We start from the raw sequence: 15013 nt of genomic DNA on the forward strand, positions 1-15013 counted from the left end.
TGACTCTACCATCTGAATGTCTCAACAGAAATCGAGACTCATCAGACCAGGCAACATTTTTCCAGTAATCCAGTATTTTTCCAGTTTTCCTATAGTGGAGATGAGTGGGGCCCGGTGGGGTCTTCTGCTGTTGTAGTCCATCCGCCTCAAGGTTGTGCGTGTTGTGGCTTCACAAATGCTTTGCTGCATACCTCGGTTGTAAGCTAAAATTGTATAACCCTAAAACTAACCCTACTCTGGAAACTGGAAGAACTTCAAGTATGGAAGCTGATTTGTACGCTTAGTAACAAGTTCAATGGCACGTCTCTACAGGGGGGAGCGTGCCTATGTTCCCACAGCCCTATGTTCCCGCAGCCCTAAGTGCCCACAGCTCTTTGTTCCCACAGAGGGTTAGGGTTACCCTAACCCTAAACCTAACCCTAACTAGCTGTAGCATAACATAGCTGTAACATAGAGCTGTGGGAACAGAGGGATAACCCCAACTAGGGAGCTGGCACAAATCTCATCTGAGACTGCTTGTCTCTTTGCCCTTTCCCTTTCTCCTCCCCCTCTCATCTTATCCGTTTCATCGATCTGTTGAAGGTTCTGATTGCTGTGTGATCAGTTTTGACTCTTTGTGTAGTGCTTTCTAAATTACAACATTGTGTAGGCAATGATAAATGGATAATGTGTAAAGTTTTGCAGTGAAAGTTTAACAAATCTGACTCATGTGTCAACACTGGGGAGTAGTGTTTATAGTTTGGGGGAAAGGGTGTGCTTTTTGATAAACGGTGTTGTGTTTTTGAAATTTGAGTTCAAATCCATAGTTATAGTGTTTCAGCAATCGAGAAAAACTGTAACATATACACCTAACAGATAAACATTACTTATTATGATAGATCTTGTTTAATTACAAACAAGGTTGATTGTTTGAAAATAAGTAAAAAGACATGCATTAAAGTAATTAATTAATAATGCAGTTTGATGTTAAACAGTTTATCTGTAAACAAGATTCCATAGTGTGATGTTTTTATCAACTATAAAAATTTAAAATATTGTTTTTCAATAAAGTATGAAAAAGTAAAAACAAAATATTCATCTTTGGAAATACTTTATTTCTTGTCTTTCACAACAATACCAGTGAAAATACACCAAATGCATATTTGTCAAACAAGCCATAAGGCTGTATTTAAAAACATTGGACTGTGAGGTTAAGTTCACTTGCAAAAAGCTCCAGCAGAACAAAGAATTAAGTCATCTGTCAACTGTAATAATATACAATATAAATTATAATCATAAAATAAAAAACGGTGTATTTTTCTGTTACATACTATAATGCATCTTTGCAGTAAATAATATAAAGTTACACAACAGTTATATACACTCAATCAAGTAGTGATCCATAGGCAGCCTCCTCTGGGGAAAAACAAAATGTCATAGACTGACACAGACACTGCTGCTGCACCACAGAATAAGTGAATATTAAGAAATGCAATCAAGAATGAGTTTTTACATTAAGGCCTAAATGTGATGATAGATTATAGATAAATTGTCATGAGGTCACCAAGGTCATCATGTGCTTACAAGATTTCATGGCAATCTGCCCAATTAGACAATATTCAATTTTACATTCTGGTCTAATGATTGTGCTACAGGGAATGTCATAAGGTCAACATGACATGATTCATTGCTCAGCAAATTACAGAAATCGGTTCATAACATTTGTTGTATGCAAGTCAAAAGTTTAGCCTAACGTTGGTGCAAAAGGAAAGGTCACAGGGTCACCACAATTAAGGGGAGTCTCTCTTAAAAGAGTATACACTACCCTAATATCATTTAAGCCCAGTAATTACATCTGGAAATATCATACATGCAAAGTTTACATTTTTGGATAATATTGGTGCACCTATACTGAGAGGTTTGTGCATTTTCAATGAACTGTGCAATGTGCTTACTAAATTGCTTGTAAAATCTAAAGACACAGTTTGAATTTTCAACAAGATTTTGATGTGGTTCATCAATCAGCATACTAATAATACACAGATATAGGGCAAGTCCATTTCCTTCAACATAGTCCTTCGTGCAGCTTCCATCTGGGGAAATACAGAAAAACAAGAAAGCAAAAATTAGGATAAGAGGATGAATTTCAGCTGTTTTAGAATAAGTAAGGTGTGTAAAGCATTAATAAAATACACAAATGAATTATTAAGAATAACAGTAAGAGGGGGTTATTCCAAAAAACAAACAAACAAACATACATAATAATAAATAAATTACCTAAATTGTGTTTTCCTCTTCATCCTCACTGGTGTCTGGACTACTGAGGCCACTTTGATCTTCCTCTTCAACATGTAGAAGGACAGAGGCCTCAGGACCTAAGGCAGTCTTGTACTGTTGGAGGACCACTTGGAACCTTTCTGACACCTCTGACAGTCTTCTTCTTAAGAGACAGCAAAGTCCCTCATTTCCCTGGTCTACGTCTCAAAATACAAACGAGATTACATTAAAGACAAACTATATTAAAGGTTGCATCAGTGATTTCAGGCCCAAACATAAATTATCACATTCATCTAATCTTTCCTAACGATCCGCTAGCTGACCGCCCCATAAGTAAAAAAAAAACGCCCCGTCAAAAAACGTGTCTCTGTAGGCAGCCTAGGCTCTGAGATCTGCACACAAAAACAATTGCGCTTACCACAACTCAAAACCAAAATAAATAGTGTTCCAACCAATCACCGACAGGGGTGGGTGTTGTGAGGTTTTCGCGTGCAGCCGTCATAGGCAGCCGTGCACGAGCGCAAAACCTCACAACACCCGCCATGATTGGTTGGAACACTATGTATTTTGGTTTTGAGTTGTGGTAAGCGCAATTGTTTTTGTGTGCAGAACTCAGAGGCTGCCTATAGAGACGCGTTTTTTTGACGGCTTGCTTATGGGGCGGTCAGCTAGCGGATCGTTAGGAAAGATTAGATGAATGTGATAATTTATGTTTGGACCTGAAATCACTGATACAACCTTTAAGATTGCTTCATAAGGCCAAATAACTTAAATGGAGTAAAAAAGATATCACCAATTCAAATCTTCAAATCAAAGCAGGATGATTGGCATTTTTATGTGTACCGCTGACATGGGACCAGGCTAGCTTCTGTATAAAACAACTTTTATGTATATCCCAAAGGACCACGGCAAAGAGAGCCATAACCGTACTACTCCATCCAAGTTCTGTGACTGATGTGTTTTGTTGTATGTTTTTAACACATTAGATGGACAGGGTTTTAATTAAACTTACCCTCCTCAGCCAACTTGTTCTTGAGAAGCATTGCCAGGCTCTGCAACCACGTGCAGTGTTGTGCCATCTCCAAAACCAAAACTCTTGTTTCCTCATGCAGTCGCCTTGTTAACATCACTTGGTCGTGCACTCGTTTCTTGATTGAAATGTTTGCTAAGAATCAATAACAGTTATATGTATACATGAGACAATCTTGCATAATCACTACAAACATTGACTTTTTTTATCAAATTGATACATAAGAAAACTGAAAATACACCATTAAACTAAATTAATATTACAACACTCAATATGTAACATGCATGCCTTAGTTCAGTATACTCTATAAAGCAGAACTGTAAATAAATTCCTGTGAAGCATCTAAAAACAGACATACCACTGCCATGAACCTCCCACGGCCATATTTGAGACACAGTGCTCTCTCCAGTTAGGGAATGCTCCACCACAGCTACGTCAATGGTTGTTGCAGAGTCTAGTACAAGATCATTGTATTTCTGTATCTCCTGAAGAAGGAGTTTTTTGTCTTCTGCCAGCTTCCTTCGAAGGCGATGGCGAAACTTGCTGCTGTCTAGAAAGACATGAAGTACAGAGGCAGAGGTTTTTGACAGAACTCTTCAACAAGAAAAAAATTATAGCACCAAAAAATTGAAAAGCAAAGCTTCAGTTATTGAAGTATGTGAAAATTATAATGTAGACTGACATGGGAAACAAATTGTCCAGTGTGTAGCATTTTTGGGGGAATCTATTTGCAGGAATAACTAACACACACTTTTCATGATTGCCTGAAAATAATAATTGTGCATTAATTCATTTAGAATGGGCAGTTTTTTATCTAAATACACTCCCCTTCCACGGAGGCCGCTATGTTGCACCTCCATGTTCCTACAGTAGCCCACAACGGACAAAAAAAACACTGGGTTTAGATAGTACCTCTCACATTTTCTCGTCGGCTACCGTAGCTTGGAAAGATAGAGGTGAGGGAAGCTGGTTGCAATCGTCAAACCTTACTGATAGATACCACTAAATCCTACAGACTGGTCATTTAAAGAACAGAATTCAATGATTGAGCTGAACTGTGCTACTACATTATTTGCTAATTCCATGTTGGTGGAGTAGGATGCATACAGTAGCCTGAATTTATCCACCTAATATATTATATAGTTATACCATTCTGACGGTAGAGGGTTTGCTTCCGGTGCCTCACACTAAGGTAGAGCCCCTCAATCGATTGCTGCATTCCTCTGTGTGTTGTGCCTTGACTGGCATGAGATGTATCAGGTGTCTCTGTAGAAGATATAGTGAAAGCAAATTCACTGTTAAAACAACACAGAACCGTTTCTCTGTTTGAATTTTAATCCAACTTATTTAAACTTTGTATGTGCACTTCCTGCAGGGAACTGGAATATACTAATAAACCTGACATAAATGTGGAATCACATTAGATGATGATCCGCCTACTATTTTTTGCTGCTCTTTAATATCAAACATAAAATTTAGATTGTAGAAAGGGATGTTTGTTGTTTCTTTTATCTGGTCATGCTTACCACCAGCTGCCCATTCCTTTACATCAGATAGCCACTGTGACACCACTTCATCTGTGCAATCTAGCTCTGTTTTTTGGTCAGCTAGCCTTGCAGTCTCATCATGGAGTCTCTGACAAGTCTGATGAACAGTGTTATACAATAATCAGGATTAAAACTTTGTATGATTAACAACAGGCCAAGTAAACACAACAAAAGGACACACAAAACAATTAATATGAGACTTACCTTCACATATCTTGTGGAAAGTGCCTGATGTAAAGAGAGATTTTTTTTCTCGTTCCACCCCATTGCATGCAATGTAAGCATGTCCACCCGTGCTGTTGAAAGCAAATAATGAGGTTATGATGATCAATCTAAAAAAAAGTATACACGAATATTGCAAACTCCGATCACCTGCTTTGGACATATATTTGGTCGTCAGGGCACAACGTGAGAGGTAGCTGTTCACTTGCTCCACCTCCTCACCAGCGGTTGTCCCTGCTCCTTCCTGGTTCCTGCCACTCCAATTAATCTGTTAGTAAAGGGTGGAAGAAATTCAATTTAATTTAATTTATACAGCCCAATATCACAAACCAAAATTTGCATCAAAGGGCATTACATTCCATGCAAGAAATGGTTATGCAAAAAGACAAGATAATATAGTGTAGCTTAACTTATATTTCATATCATTAATGTGCTTGTAAATATTACAAATGTACATATGATGCCAAAATATTATACACACCTCACACTTAGTAGCATGGGCTCGAGCATGCATTACACTGAGAAAGGGTTTCATAGTGGTCAATTCCTGAAGAGCAGGAAGGACACTAGCAACTTTCTCCAGGTATGGCCAGTATTTGCATGCCACGTCCATTGCGAAGAATTGTGCCTTGGCTGGCATGAGCTCCCTTTGAAGGTACAGAGGGTAGGCAAATATCTCCCCCCTGTACATATTAAGGGCTTTCAAAAGGAACCCATGGCGACATACAGCAACCTCCATCCCCTCTTCATCCAATTTTGAAGCCCTCCTTGAAGTTTCCCTCGCTGCTGTCCACTGGGAGTCCCCACATGTGCCTCTTCCCTGTGTCTATGACACACATAACAAACACGACAAATCAAATAAAAGCAATGGCGGCATTCAATATATGGCATTTATTCTCTCAATTTGATTTTGTAATTGGTAGGCAAGAGTAATTGAAGTGGGGGTTAATGTTTATTATTGTAACAACTATTTTGTCAACTTGCATTTTTCACTGCTTTCTGTATGGTGTCAACAAATCTAGACACCGCACTGTCTTCAGCCACAAAGAGCCCCTCAAAAAAGCCAGGATCATCAGAGCTGAGGAAGAAAGAAAAATAGAAAATCCATTCATGAAATATATGAAGTAAGAAAATAAATCAATAAAAAGACTGGAAGAAAGATCACCTTCCGTTTCGGCGAAAGCGATATAGCTTTCTGTTTCCATCTGCTGAAACAGCCAACATTTCCGGCGTGCAGGCTGGGCAAGTGAAAGGAGCACTACAGCAGAGCTGGTCTTCCTCAAATGATGCATACGAAAGCTCTAAGAAGCTGCGCTGCAATGCATCGCCGTTGATAGGTCCAGACTGGAAAATATATAGAATGAAATAGTATTTTGATATTGTCTGCTTATGGAATTTTTTTTTATAAAATGGTAATAACATTTACACTTACTCTTCCTCCACACTTAGTGCGATGTTCCAGCAGCTTTGCGAAGGCTTGTCTGGAGAATCCCGGAGAGATGATCTTGAGTTCCTGGAGGGAGCTCAAGACGTCCAGTGTATAAAGTGTGGAATTGGTGATGGAGGCTGGCCAATATCCACTTCTTAGGAGGTCTTTAAAGTCAGGGGTCCACTGCTGCTGGCATGTTTGACATTCATACAGTGGCTGATGCAAGTCAAAACGCCCTTGGAACCAAAAAAATAATTAAAAATATAATACACATTTACCACATACTTAATTTTACAACACTTAGTTCATTATGCACATTGTGAATGGTTGAGAGACATTGCACAAGTTCCACAGCACACTAGTGTGAAAAACATAAAATCTACAATATATATATATATATATATATATATATATATTTTACCATTGATGGTAATTAAAATCACTGGTTTGCCTGGTAACACAGTAAAGTTTGTGCCTCCACAGGAGCAGTCTGGCACCTTCACAGTTGGCAAAATGCAAGCTGGCAAAAAGAAGGAAAACCAATTATTTAGATTATCTATAACTGTCTGCAGACACACATTGAACAGCAAAATTAAAGCTTTCATGAGAACGTACCTTGCTCATGGGTGCAATATCCATCTTCCCCTTTAATGATGCATGTGGTCGGAGGAATGGCTTCAAAAAAACCACGAATCACGCATTCCCTGTTGTGGAGTGGCTGTTTTTTGTGATGCAATACATCACAGTCCCCACAGAACCACTCCTCAGGAAGACACTCTCTGCACCTAAGGAGAAAATAAAACAATATTATAATATAATACATTATTACAGGTGAATAACTCATATAAAGTACTGTACACTATATTTAAGCTATTTCACTTTTACTAGGTTTGATTTTATTGTATAGGATTGCATAGTGCCTCAGTGTTTAGCACTGTCACCTCACAGCAAGAAGGTCCTAGATGTACTTTTCTCATTAATGTGTTTTTCATCTGGGTATCTAAGTCTTCTCCCATCCCAAAAGACATGCATCTTAGCCTATAAAGCAGGGCACTCAGCAAACCTACCCTGGGTAATTGAAGTTTGGTATTAATGAAAACCAACCTAATAACAGCAGGCTCGTTGCAAAGGCAACACAGGGGATGACCAACAGCCTCTTTTGAAATAAGGCATTTTAGGTGGTATGGTCTTGCTTCTTTCCAGCGCTCAGAGGCTTTCTGCTGCCGAAAAGACCATGATGATGCAGAGCTACTTTGAGGCTGAGCAGCAGAAGAACATGACGCCAAAATATCAGAGAGCCTCTCCATATTTTTTTCTGTAAAGAAAATCCAAAAATAAAGCGGTAAGGGATCATTTACTGTAGATAAGGAACAATTAAAAGTCAACTGATCAGTATTAGAATGAACACTTTTTTTATACTGTACACATGCATAAATTAATTCATCACTGTGAATTACCAAATTCCTCTTGATGATTTAGTTTTGTTGAGGTTGCAGTAAGTGGAACCTCCACACTGGATGACAGGGAGCACTCAACCGTGGGGTATGTGGCTGTAAAACAGCACATAGAAGAATTAGAACAAGTTAGGCTATCACACTCTATTCTTGTTCTTCTTTTCAAACTATATACTAAACAATTTATGAAATCAGACATATTTTTGTTAGGTAGTTGGTAGTGTCTTCTACATTAGTGTCACTGAAAGGTTTATCTACTTTTTAATGTCTTTTTAGATATTTGAATATTTTAAACTCTAAATAAACAATTAAATTGTTCTAATTTGAGTTGGTACAACATTGTCATAGTAAATTCCTACAAATGTCAAATAATCCAGATATAACCTGTAGCGGAGGCTTGGCGTCGCCCTCCTCGCCTCCCCCTCGGCTTACCACGTCCTACAGAGTCTCTTTTAGAGGTGTGTGGAGGGTCTCGTACACGTTTCCTCTCATCAGCTGCTTTCTGTGTATTGGAGTGAATATTTCTTGTAAGACTGATGTTGATAAAAGTACGGTAACCAAAAGGCAGGTAACTTGTGAAAGGAAAACACAACATAGTGTGTTAGTAAGGTGTTGAACAGCTTAAATGAGCCTTGGAATAGATTCTCCAAGTCTCTGTAACTCAGAGGGATGGAACTGCATATACTATTATTATTATTATTATATTCCCTTATTAACACATGTCACAGAGCATGGTAGGATGCATCATGCAATATACCTGTATTCAATCTTCTGCACTCATCATTCTTACATATTCCTCATCACGTTTTACTTTAATTTGTTATGTTTGTTATAAAATGATTGAGGTGTACAAAAACTCTAACCTTGGCTTCAGCTAGAATGTGTTCATGTTTCAGCTCCAGAGCCATGCGTCTCCCCTCTTGGTAGTGGGGATCCTTTGAATCAAGTTTGTGCTTGGTGGCCATTGCAATGCAGTCAGACACAGACAGACAGTCAGATACAGACAGACAGACAGTCAGATACAGACAGACAGACAGATACAAACAGACAGGCTGACAAAGATGGGTAAGACAGACAAGTAGACAAAGACAGACAGGGAGGAAAGAAAGAGCAATAGATACAGACCGTGAGATAGATAAAGATTGAAGAGATGGACAGAAATATAGATACAGTGAGAACAGAGGATGTAAGATATAGAAAATGAAGAGATAGAGGTTGGCTCTTAAAAGTGCCTTTGGGTTTTTGACAATGAGGTTTGGATAGGTTAGACAGGTGATATGTTTTACAGGATCTGCAGGGAGAACAACAGAAAATGTTAATTATGTAGTGTTATGTTGATATAAGATTTAAAAAGTGTACCCTAATAGTGAGTGATTCCCATTTTCTTATAAATGCTTAGGATAAATAAATACATATCACGTTGTTCCTATTTCCTGTGCTACTGTTAAAAGTCGCGTAACATTTTTTTTTTAATTCATTTTTATTAATATATATATATATATATATATATATATATATATATATATATATATATATATATATATATAACCTATATCTAGGACTAGAACATGTTTTTTTATAATAACATCGTAATTTTATTAATTTTGGATGTGTATAATGCTTATGAATTCATCTTGCTTATTAGACTGTTGTAAGCGACTTACCGTGGTGGAATCGCGCTGGGCAATGGTTTCTGCGATGGTCGCACACACAGTGACGTGTTGCACAATATTGCGCCAAAATATCAATCATAATTAAAAAGTACAGTCTTAATATTTTATATCCGTGCTCAAAATTTTAAAGGGGTCAGCAAATGTCCAAGTGAAGGAAACACGAGTATGTAGCCATTACATTTAAACACATATCACTTCCCAGAATGCATCCATCTCTTTGCCAAAGGATATGTCCATATAAAGTAATATAAACATTTCTGCAGTAGGCTATATAATTAATTTATTACAACTTCATAATCAGTATTGAGATGAAAGTTCTATAAAAGTAGGCTATTCTTTTTTTCCTTTTTTTGGCGCAAAAAAAACAAAAAAACAACAAAGTAGGCTCACTATAATTAAGCCATTGCAAATTGAAATACCATCGACAATTATAAAATATCCCACAATAAATGAAGGCATGTTTTAAGCCTACAGCAAATATGCAGTCCTGCAATTATGTCGTTTTAATGTAGTCCAAAATTATATTAAAAAGAGAGGAAAAATCGTGATATTACCGAATTAGAAAAGGGTTTCAGCTAGCTACCCTCGACGTTATGGACGTGAGGGGGAAATTACAATATGTGATCGAAAATTATCAAATATCCCACCTAAATTAATGAATGTTTTAAGCATATAGAAAATATACCGTCCTGTAATTGTGTAATTTTAATGTATTAAATTATATAAAAAAGAAAGGAAAAAGAGTTAGTGTTAAATAATTAAAGTTCAAAATTCAAAGATGAGGGATTTCTCAAATCTATCGGACGACCCTCTCCGTTGTCAAGTGACGAATGGGGGTACCCTCAACGTCGGCTTTGGACGTGAGGGGGGAAATGACCAAACGGCATAGCCTATGTTGCAAAGAAAAACGTGGTGCAGGCACGGAAAATACGTCCCATTGAAATACATTATATTGAAAGTCGTGTTGTGTGGCACGAAAAAAAAGAAGGAAATTCGTGCCTAGGACACGAATCAATTCGTGTTGAGTCGCCTACCGATTAGAAAGCAATACAACAAGGATTCAAATCTCCTGATTAAATGTTGAGTGAGTAATGTAGCCCTTAAAGTTTACAAAATGAATAACAATTGTAAAAAAAAATAGTGTGCTCTCGGAAGAAAGACATGGTGCAGGCACGAAAAATACGTGTCCCATTGAAATACATTGAAAGTCGTGCGGAGTGACACGAAAAAAAAGAAGGATATTTGTGCCCTTGGACACGAATAAATAGATTAATGTTGAGTAGCCTAACGAATATAAAGCAATAAAAACGAGGATTAAAATCTCTTGATTAGAGTAATGTAGCTCTTAAAGTTTGCAAAATTAATAACAATTGAGAAAAAACAATACTGTGCTCTCGAAAGAAAAACGTGGTGTAGGCACGAAAAATACGTCCCATTGAAATACATTAGATTGAAAGTCGTGCCGAGTGACACGAAAAAATGGGGCAATTCGTGTCCATGAACACGAATCAATAGATTAAATTTCGTGACTATTTCACGAACTGCCGTGAGACTGGGTTGCATAATGGGAGTGGGGGAACGGATTCCGACAGCTGTTTATTTTACAGGGGGAACAGAATCCGACGGCCAAAAAACAGCCGTCGAAATCCGTTCCCCCTGTATTTTTTACACAAGGAGGATCTTCTAATAGCTATCAAAGTGCTTTGAAATCCAAGGTTGCCACAGCCTAGTGGTCCAGACATTAAGAGCTTAAGATTTTTAGGAGACAAGTTCAAATCCCGACTCGCTGGCTTTTTTTTAATCCAATATTTTCCTTTCACAATAAAAGGTAAAAACTCGAAAATATATTTCCTTAAACTGATGCACTTATTTAAAGAGCTGTCCTGTAGCTCAAGCAGTAGAGCATTGGTGCTTGCAATGCTAAGGTCATAGGTTCGATTCCAAGGGAAAGCAGAAACCGAAAACAATACAAAATGTGTACCATGAAATTCAAACTACGTTGCTCTGGATCAACAATCTGCCAAATGCTTAAATGTAAACGATGACAGTTAACCTCTATCCTCAAACTAAATACTATCAACCTTTATTCAAGCCACTACATCAACACCTCTCATAATGGGAACGTATTCTGACATATGTTTTTTTGCCGTCGGATTCTTTCCCCTGCATTTTTTACACAAGGAGGATCTTCTAATATCTATCAAAGTGCTTTGAATTCCAAGGTTGCCACAGCCTAGTGGTCCAGACATTAAGAGCTGAAGAATTTTAGGAGACGCAAGTTCAAATCCCGGCTCGCTGGCTTTTTTTAAATCCAATATTTTCCTTTCACAATAAAAGGTAAAAACTAGAAAATATATTTCTTTAAACTGGTGCCAGGTAAGCTCCATCCCCACACAAAATAAAATAAGATTTTTTTAAGCCACTACAACACCTCATAATGGGAGTGGGGGAACGGATTCCAACAGCTGTTTATTTTACAGGGGGAACAGAATCCGACGACCAAAAAACAGCCGTCGAAATCCGTTCCCCCTGTATTTTTTTACACAAGGAGGATCTTCTAATATCTATAAAAGTGCTTTTAATTCCACGGTTGTCACAGCCTAGTGGTCCAGGCACTGACATTTAGAGCCAACGATTTTTAGGTGACCCAAGTTCAAGTCCCGGCTCGCTGGCTTTTTTTTATCCAATATTTTCCTTTCACAATAAAAGGTAAAAAAAATCGAAAATATATTTCTTTAAACTGGTGCAAGGTAAGCTCCATCCCCACACAAAATAAAATAAGATTTTTTTAAGCCACTACAACGCATCTCATAATGGGAGTGGGGGAACGGATTCTGACGGCTATTTTTTTTTACAGGGGGAACAGAATCCGACGGCCAAAAAACAGCCGTCGAAATCCGTTCCCCCTGCATTTTTTACACAAGGAGGATCTTCTAATATCTATGAAAGTGCTTTGAATTTCAAGGTTGCCACAGCCTAGTGGTCCAGACATTAAGAGCTGAAGAATTTTAGGTGACCAAGTTCAAGTCCCGCCTCGCTGGCTTTTTTTAAATCCAATATTTTCCTTTCACAATAAAAGGTAAAAACTCGAAAATTTATTTCTTGAAACTGGTGTCAGGTAAGCTCCATCCCCACACAAAATAAAATAAGATTTTTTTAAGCCACTACAACGCCTCTCATAATGGGAGTGGGGGAACGGATTCCGACAGCTGTTTTTTTTTACAGGGGGAACAGAATCCGACGGCCAAAAAACAGCCGTCGAAATCCGTTCCCCCTGCATTTTTTACACAAGGAGGATCTTCTAATATCTATCAAAGTGCTTTGAATTCCAAGGTTACCACAGCCTAGTGGTCCAGGCACTGACATTTAGAGGTAAAGATTTTTAGGTGACCCAGGTTCAAATCCCGGCTCGCTGGCTTTTTTTATCCAATATTTTCCTTTCACAATAAAAGGTAAAAACTCGAAAATATATTTCTTGAAACTGGTGCCAGGTAAGCTCCATCCCCACACAAAATAAAATAAGATTTTTTTAAGCCACTACAACGCCTCTCATAATGGGAGTGGGGGAACGGATTCTGACAGCTATTTTTTTTACAGGGGGAACAGAATCCGACGGCCAAAAAACAGCCGTCGAAATCCGTTCCCCCTGCATTTTTTACACAAGGAGGATCTTCTAATATCTATCAAAGTGCTTTGAACTCCAAGTTTGCCACAGCCTAGTGGTCCAGACATTAAGAGCTGAAGAATTTTAGGAGACGCAAGTTCAAATCCCGGCTCGCTGGCTTTTTTTCAATCCAATATTTTCCTTTCACAATAAAAGGTAAAAACTCGAAAATATATTTCTTTAAACTGGTGCAAGGTAAGCTCCATCCCCACACAAAATAAAATAAGATTTTTTTAAGCCACTACAACGCCTCTCATAATGGGAGTGGGGGAACGGATTCCGACAGCTGTTTTTTTTTACAGGGGGAACAGAATCCGACGGCCAAAAAACAGCCGTCGAAATCCGTTCCCCCTGCATTTTTTACACAAGGAGGATCTTCTAATATCTATCAAAGTGCTTTGAATTCCAAGGTTGCCACAGCCTAGTGGTCCAGACATTAAAAGCTGAAGAATTTTAGGAGACACAAGTTCAAATCCCGGCTCGCTGGCTTTTTTTAAATCCAATATTTTCCTTTCACAATAAAAGGTAAAAAAAAATCGAAAATATATTTCTTTAAACTGGTGCAAGGTAAGCTCCATCCCCACACAAAATAAAATAAGATTTTTTTAAGCCACTACAACGCCTCTCATAATGGGAGTGGGGGAACGGATTCTGACAGCTATTTTTTTTTACAGGGGGAACAGAATCCGACGGCCAAAAAACAGCCGTCGAAATCCGTTCCCCCTGCATTTTTTACACAAGGAGGATCTTCTAATATCTATGAAAGTGCTTTGAATTCCACGGTTGCCACAGCCTAGTGTTCCAGGCACTGACATTTAGAGCCAACGATTTTTAGGTGACCCAAGTTCAAGTCCCGCCTCGCTGGCTTTTTTTTTATCCAATATTTTCCTTTCACAATAAAAGGTAAAAACTCGAAAATATATTTCTTGAAACTGGTGCCAGGTAAGCTCCATCCCCACACAAAATAAAATGAGATTTTTTTAAGCCACTACAACGCCTCTCATAATGGGAGTGGGGGAACGGATTCCGACAGCTGTTTTTTTTTTACAGGGGGAACAGAATCCGACGGCCAAAAAACAGCTGTCGAAATCCGTTCCCCCTGCATTTTTTTACACAAGGAGGATCTTCTAATATCTATCAAAGTGCTTTGAATTCCAAGGTTGCCACAGCCTAGTGGTCCAGACATTAAGAGCTGAAGAATTTTAGGAGACGCAAGTTCAAATCCCGGCTCGCTGGCTTTTTTTAAATCCAATATTTTCCTTTCACAATAAAAGGTAAAAACTAGAAAATATATTTCTTTAAACTGGTGCCAGGTAAGCTCCATCCCCACACAAAATAAAATAAGATTTTTTTAAGCCACTACAACGCCTCTCATAATGGGAGTGGGGGAACGGATTCTGACAGCTGTTTTTTTTTTACAGGGGGAACAAAATCCGACGGCCAAAAAACAGCCGTCGAAATCCGTTCCCCCTGCATTTTTTACACAAGGAGGATCTTCTAATATCTATCAAAGTGCTTTGAATTCCAAGGTTGCCACAGCCTAGTGGTCCAGACATTAAAAGCTGAAGAATTTTAGGAGACGCAAGTTCAAATCCCGGTTCGCTGGCTTTTTTTAAATCCAATATTTTCCTTTCACAATAAAAGGTAAAAACTAGAAAATATATTTCTTTAAACTGGTGCCAGGTAAGCTCCATCCCCTCACAAAATAAAATAAGATCTTTATTAAGCCACTACAATG

At 38.2% G+C, this 15013-nt stretch overlaps 2 protein-coding genes across 4 annotated transcripts in view; both read right to left on the reverse strand.

Annotated features, from left to right (window-relative positions):
- mc5rb (melanocortin 5b receptor) overlaps nucleotides 1–15013 on the reverse strand; it is a gene marked incomplete at its 3' end in the record, with an annotated part of 363126 nt that overhangs the window by 7206 nt on the left and 340907 nt on the right. The window lies entirely within an intron of this gene.
- Nucleotides 1074–9069, reverse strand: LOC307005757 (uncharacterized protein). 3 transcript variants are annotated; one of them, XM_079626207.1, is made up of 18 exons: nucleotides 8802–9069; nucleotides 8323–8440; nucleotides 7942–8034; nucleotides 7589–7799; nucleotides 7100–7269; nucleotides 6906–7004; nucleotides 6488–6720; nucleotides 6221–6399; nucleotides 6040–6133; nucleotides 5537–5881; nucleotides 5206–5323; nucleotides 5038–5129; nucleotides 4813–4930; nucleotides 4436–4552; nucleotides 3645–3836; nucleotides 3269–3421; nucleotides 2257–2453; nucleotides 1074–2072 (listed from the first exon to the last, which is right to left on the reverse strand). In XM_079626207.1, the coding sequence occupies exons 1-17, from the start codon at nucleotides 8901–8903 to the stop codon at nucleotides 2257–2259; spliced, it is 2631 nt and encodes an 876-aa protein (XP_079482333.1). In that variant the 5' UTR covers nucleotides 8904–9069; the 3' UTR covers nucleotides 1074–2072. The 3 variants fall into 3 exon arrangements, with proteins under 3 accessions (XP_079482333.1, XP_079482334.1, XP_079482332.1); XM_079626208.1 differs by having other exon boundaries at nucleotides 2257–2459; nucleotides 8371–8440; nucleotides 8802–9040; XM_079626206.1 differs by having other exon boundaries at nucleotides 2257–2459; nucleotides 8802–9040.

Source organism: Phoxinus phoxinus (genome assembly GCF_949152265.1).
Source record: "Phoxinus phoxinus genome assembly, chromosome: 10".
In the NCBI taxonomy this organism is placed as follows: domain Eukaryota; kingdom Metazoa; phylum Chordata; class Actinopteri; order Cypriniformes; family Leuciscidae; genus Phoxinus; species Phoxinus phoxinus.

What these genes read in the sequence shown, in the direction of transcription:
- LOC307005757 (XM_079626206.1), bottom strand. Translation starts at nt 8,903, where the DNA reads ATGGCCACCAAGCACAAACTTGATTCAAAGGATCCCCACTACCAAGAG. An exon ending in GATTTTAATTACCATCAATG is followed by an intron (nt 6,721 to 6,905) that starts GTAAAATATATA and finishes TTTGGTTCCAAG; the next exon opens with GGCGTTTTGACTTGCATCAG. An exon ending in TACAGAAAGCAGTGAAAAAT is followed by an intron (nt 5,882 to 6,039) that starts GCAAGTTGACAA and finishes TGTGTGTCATAG; the next exon opens with ACACAGGGAAGAGGCACATG.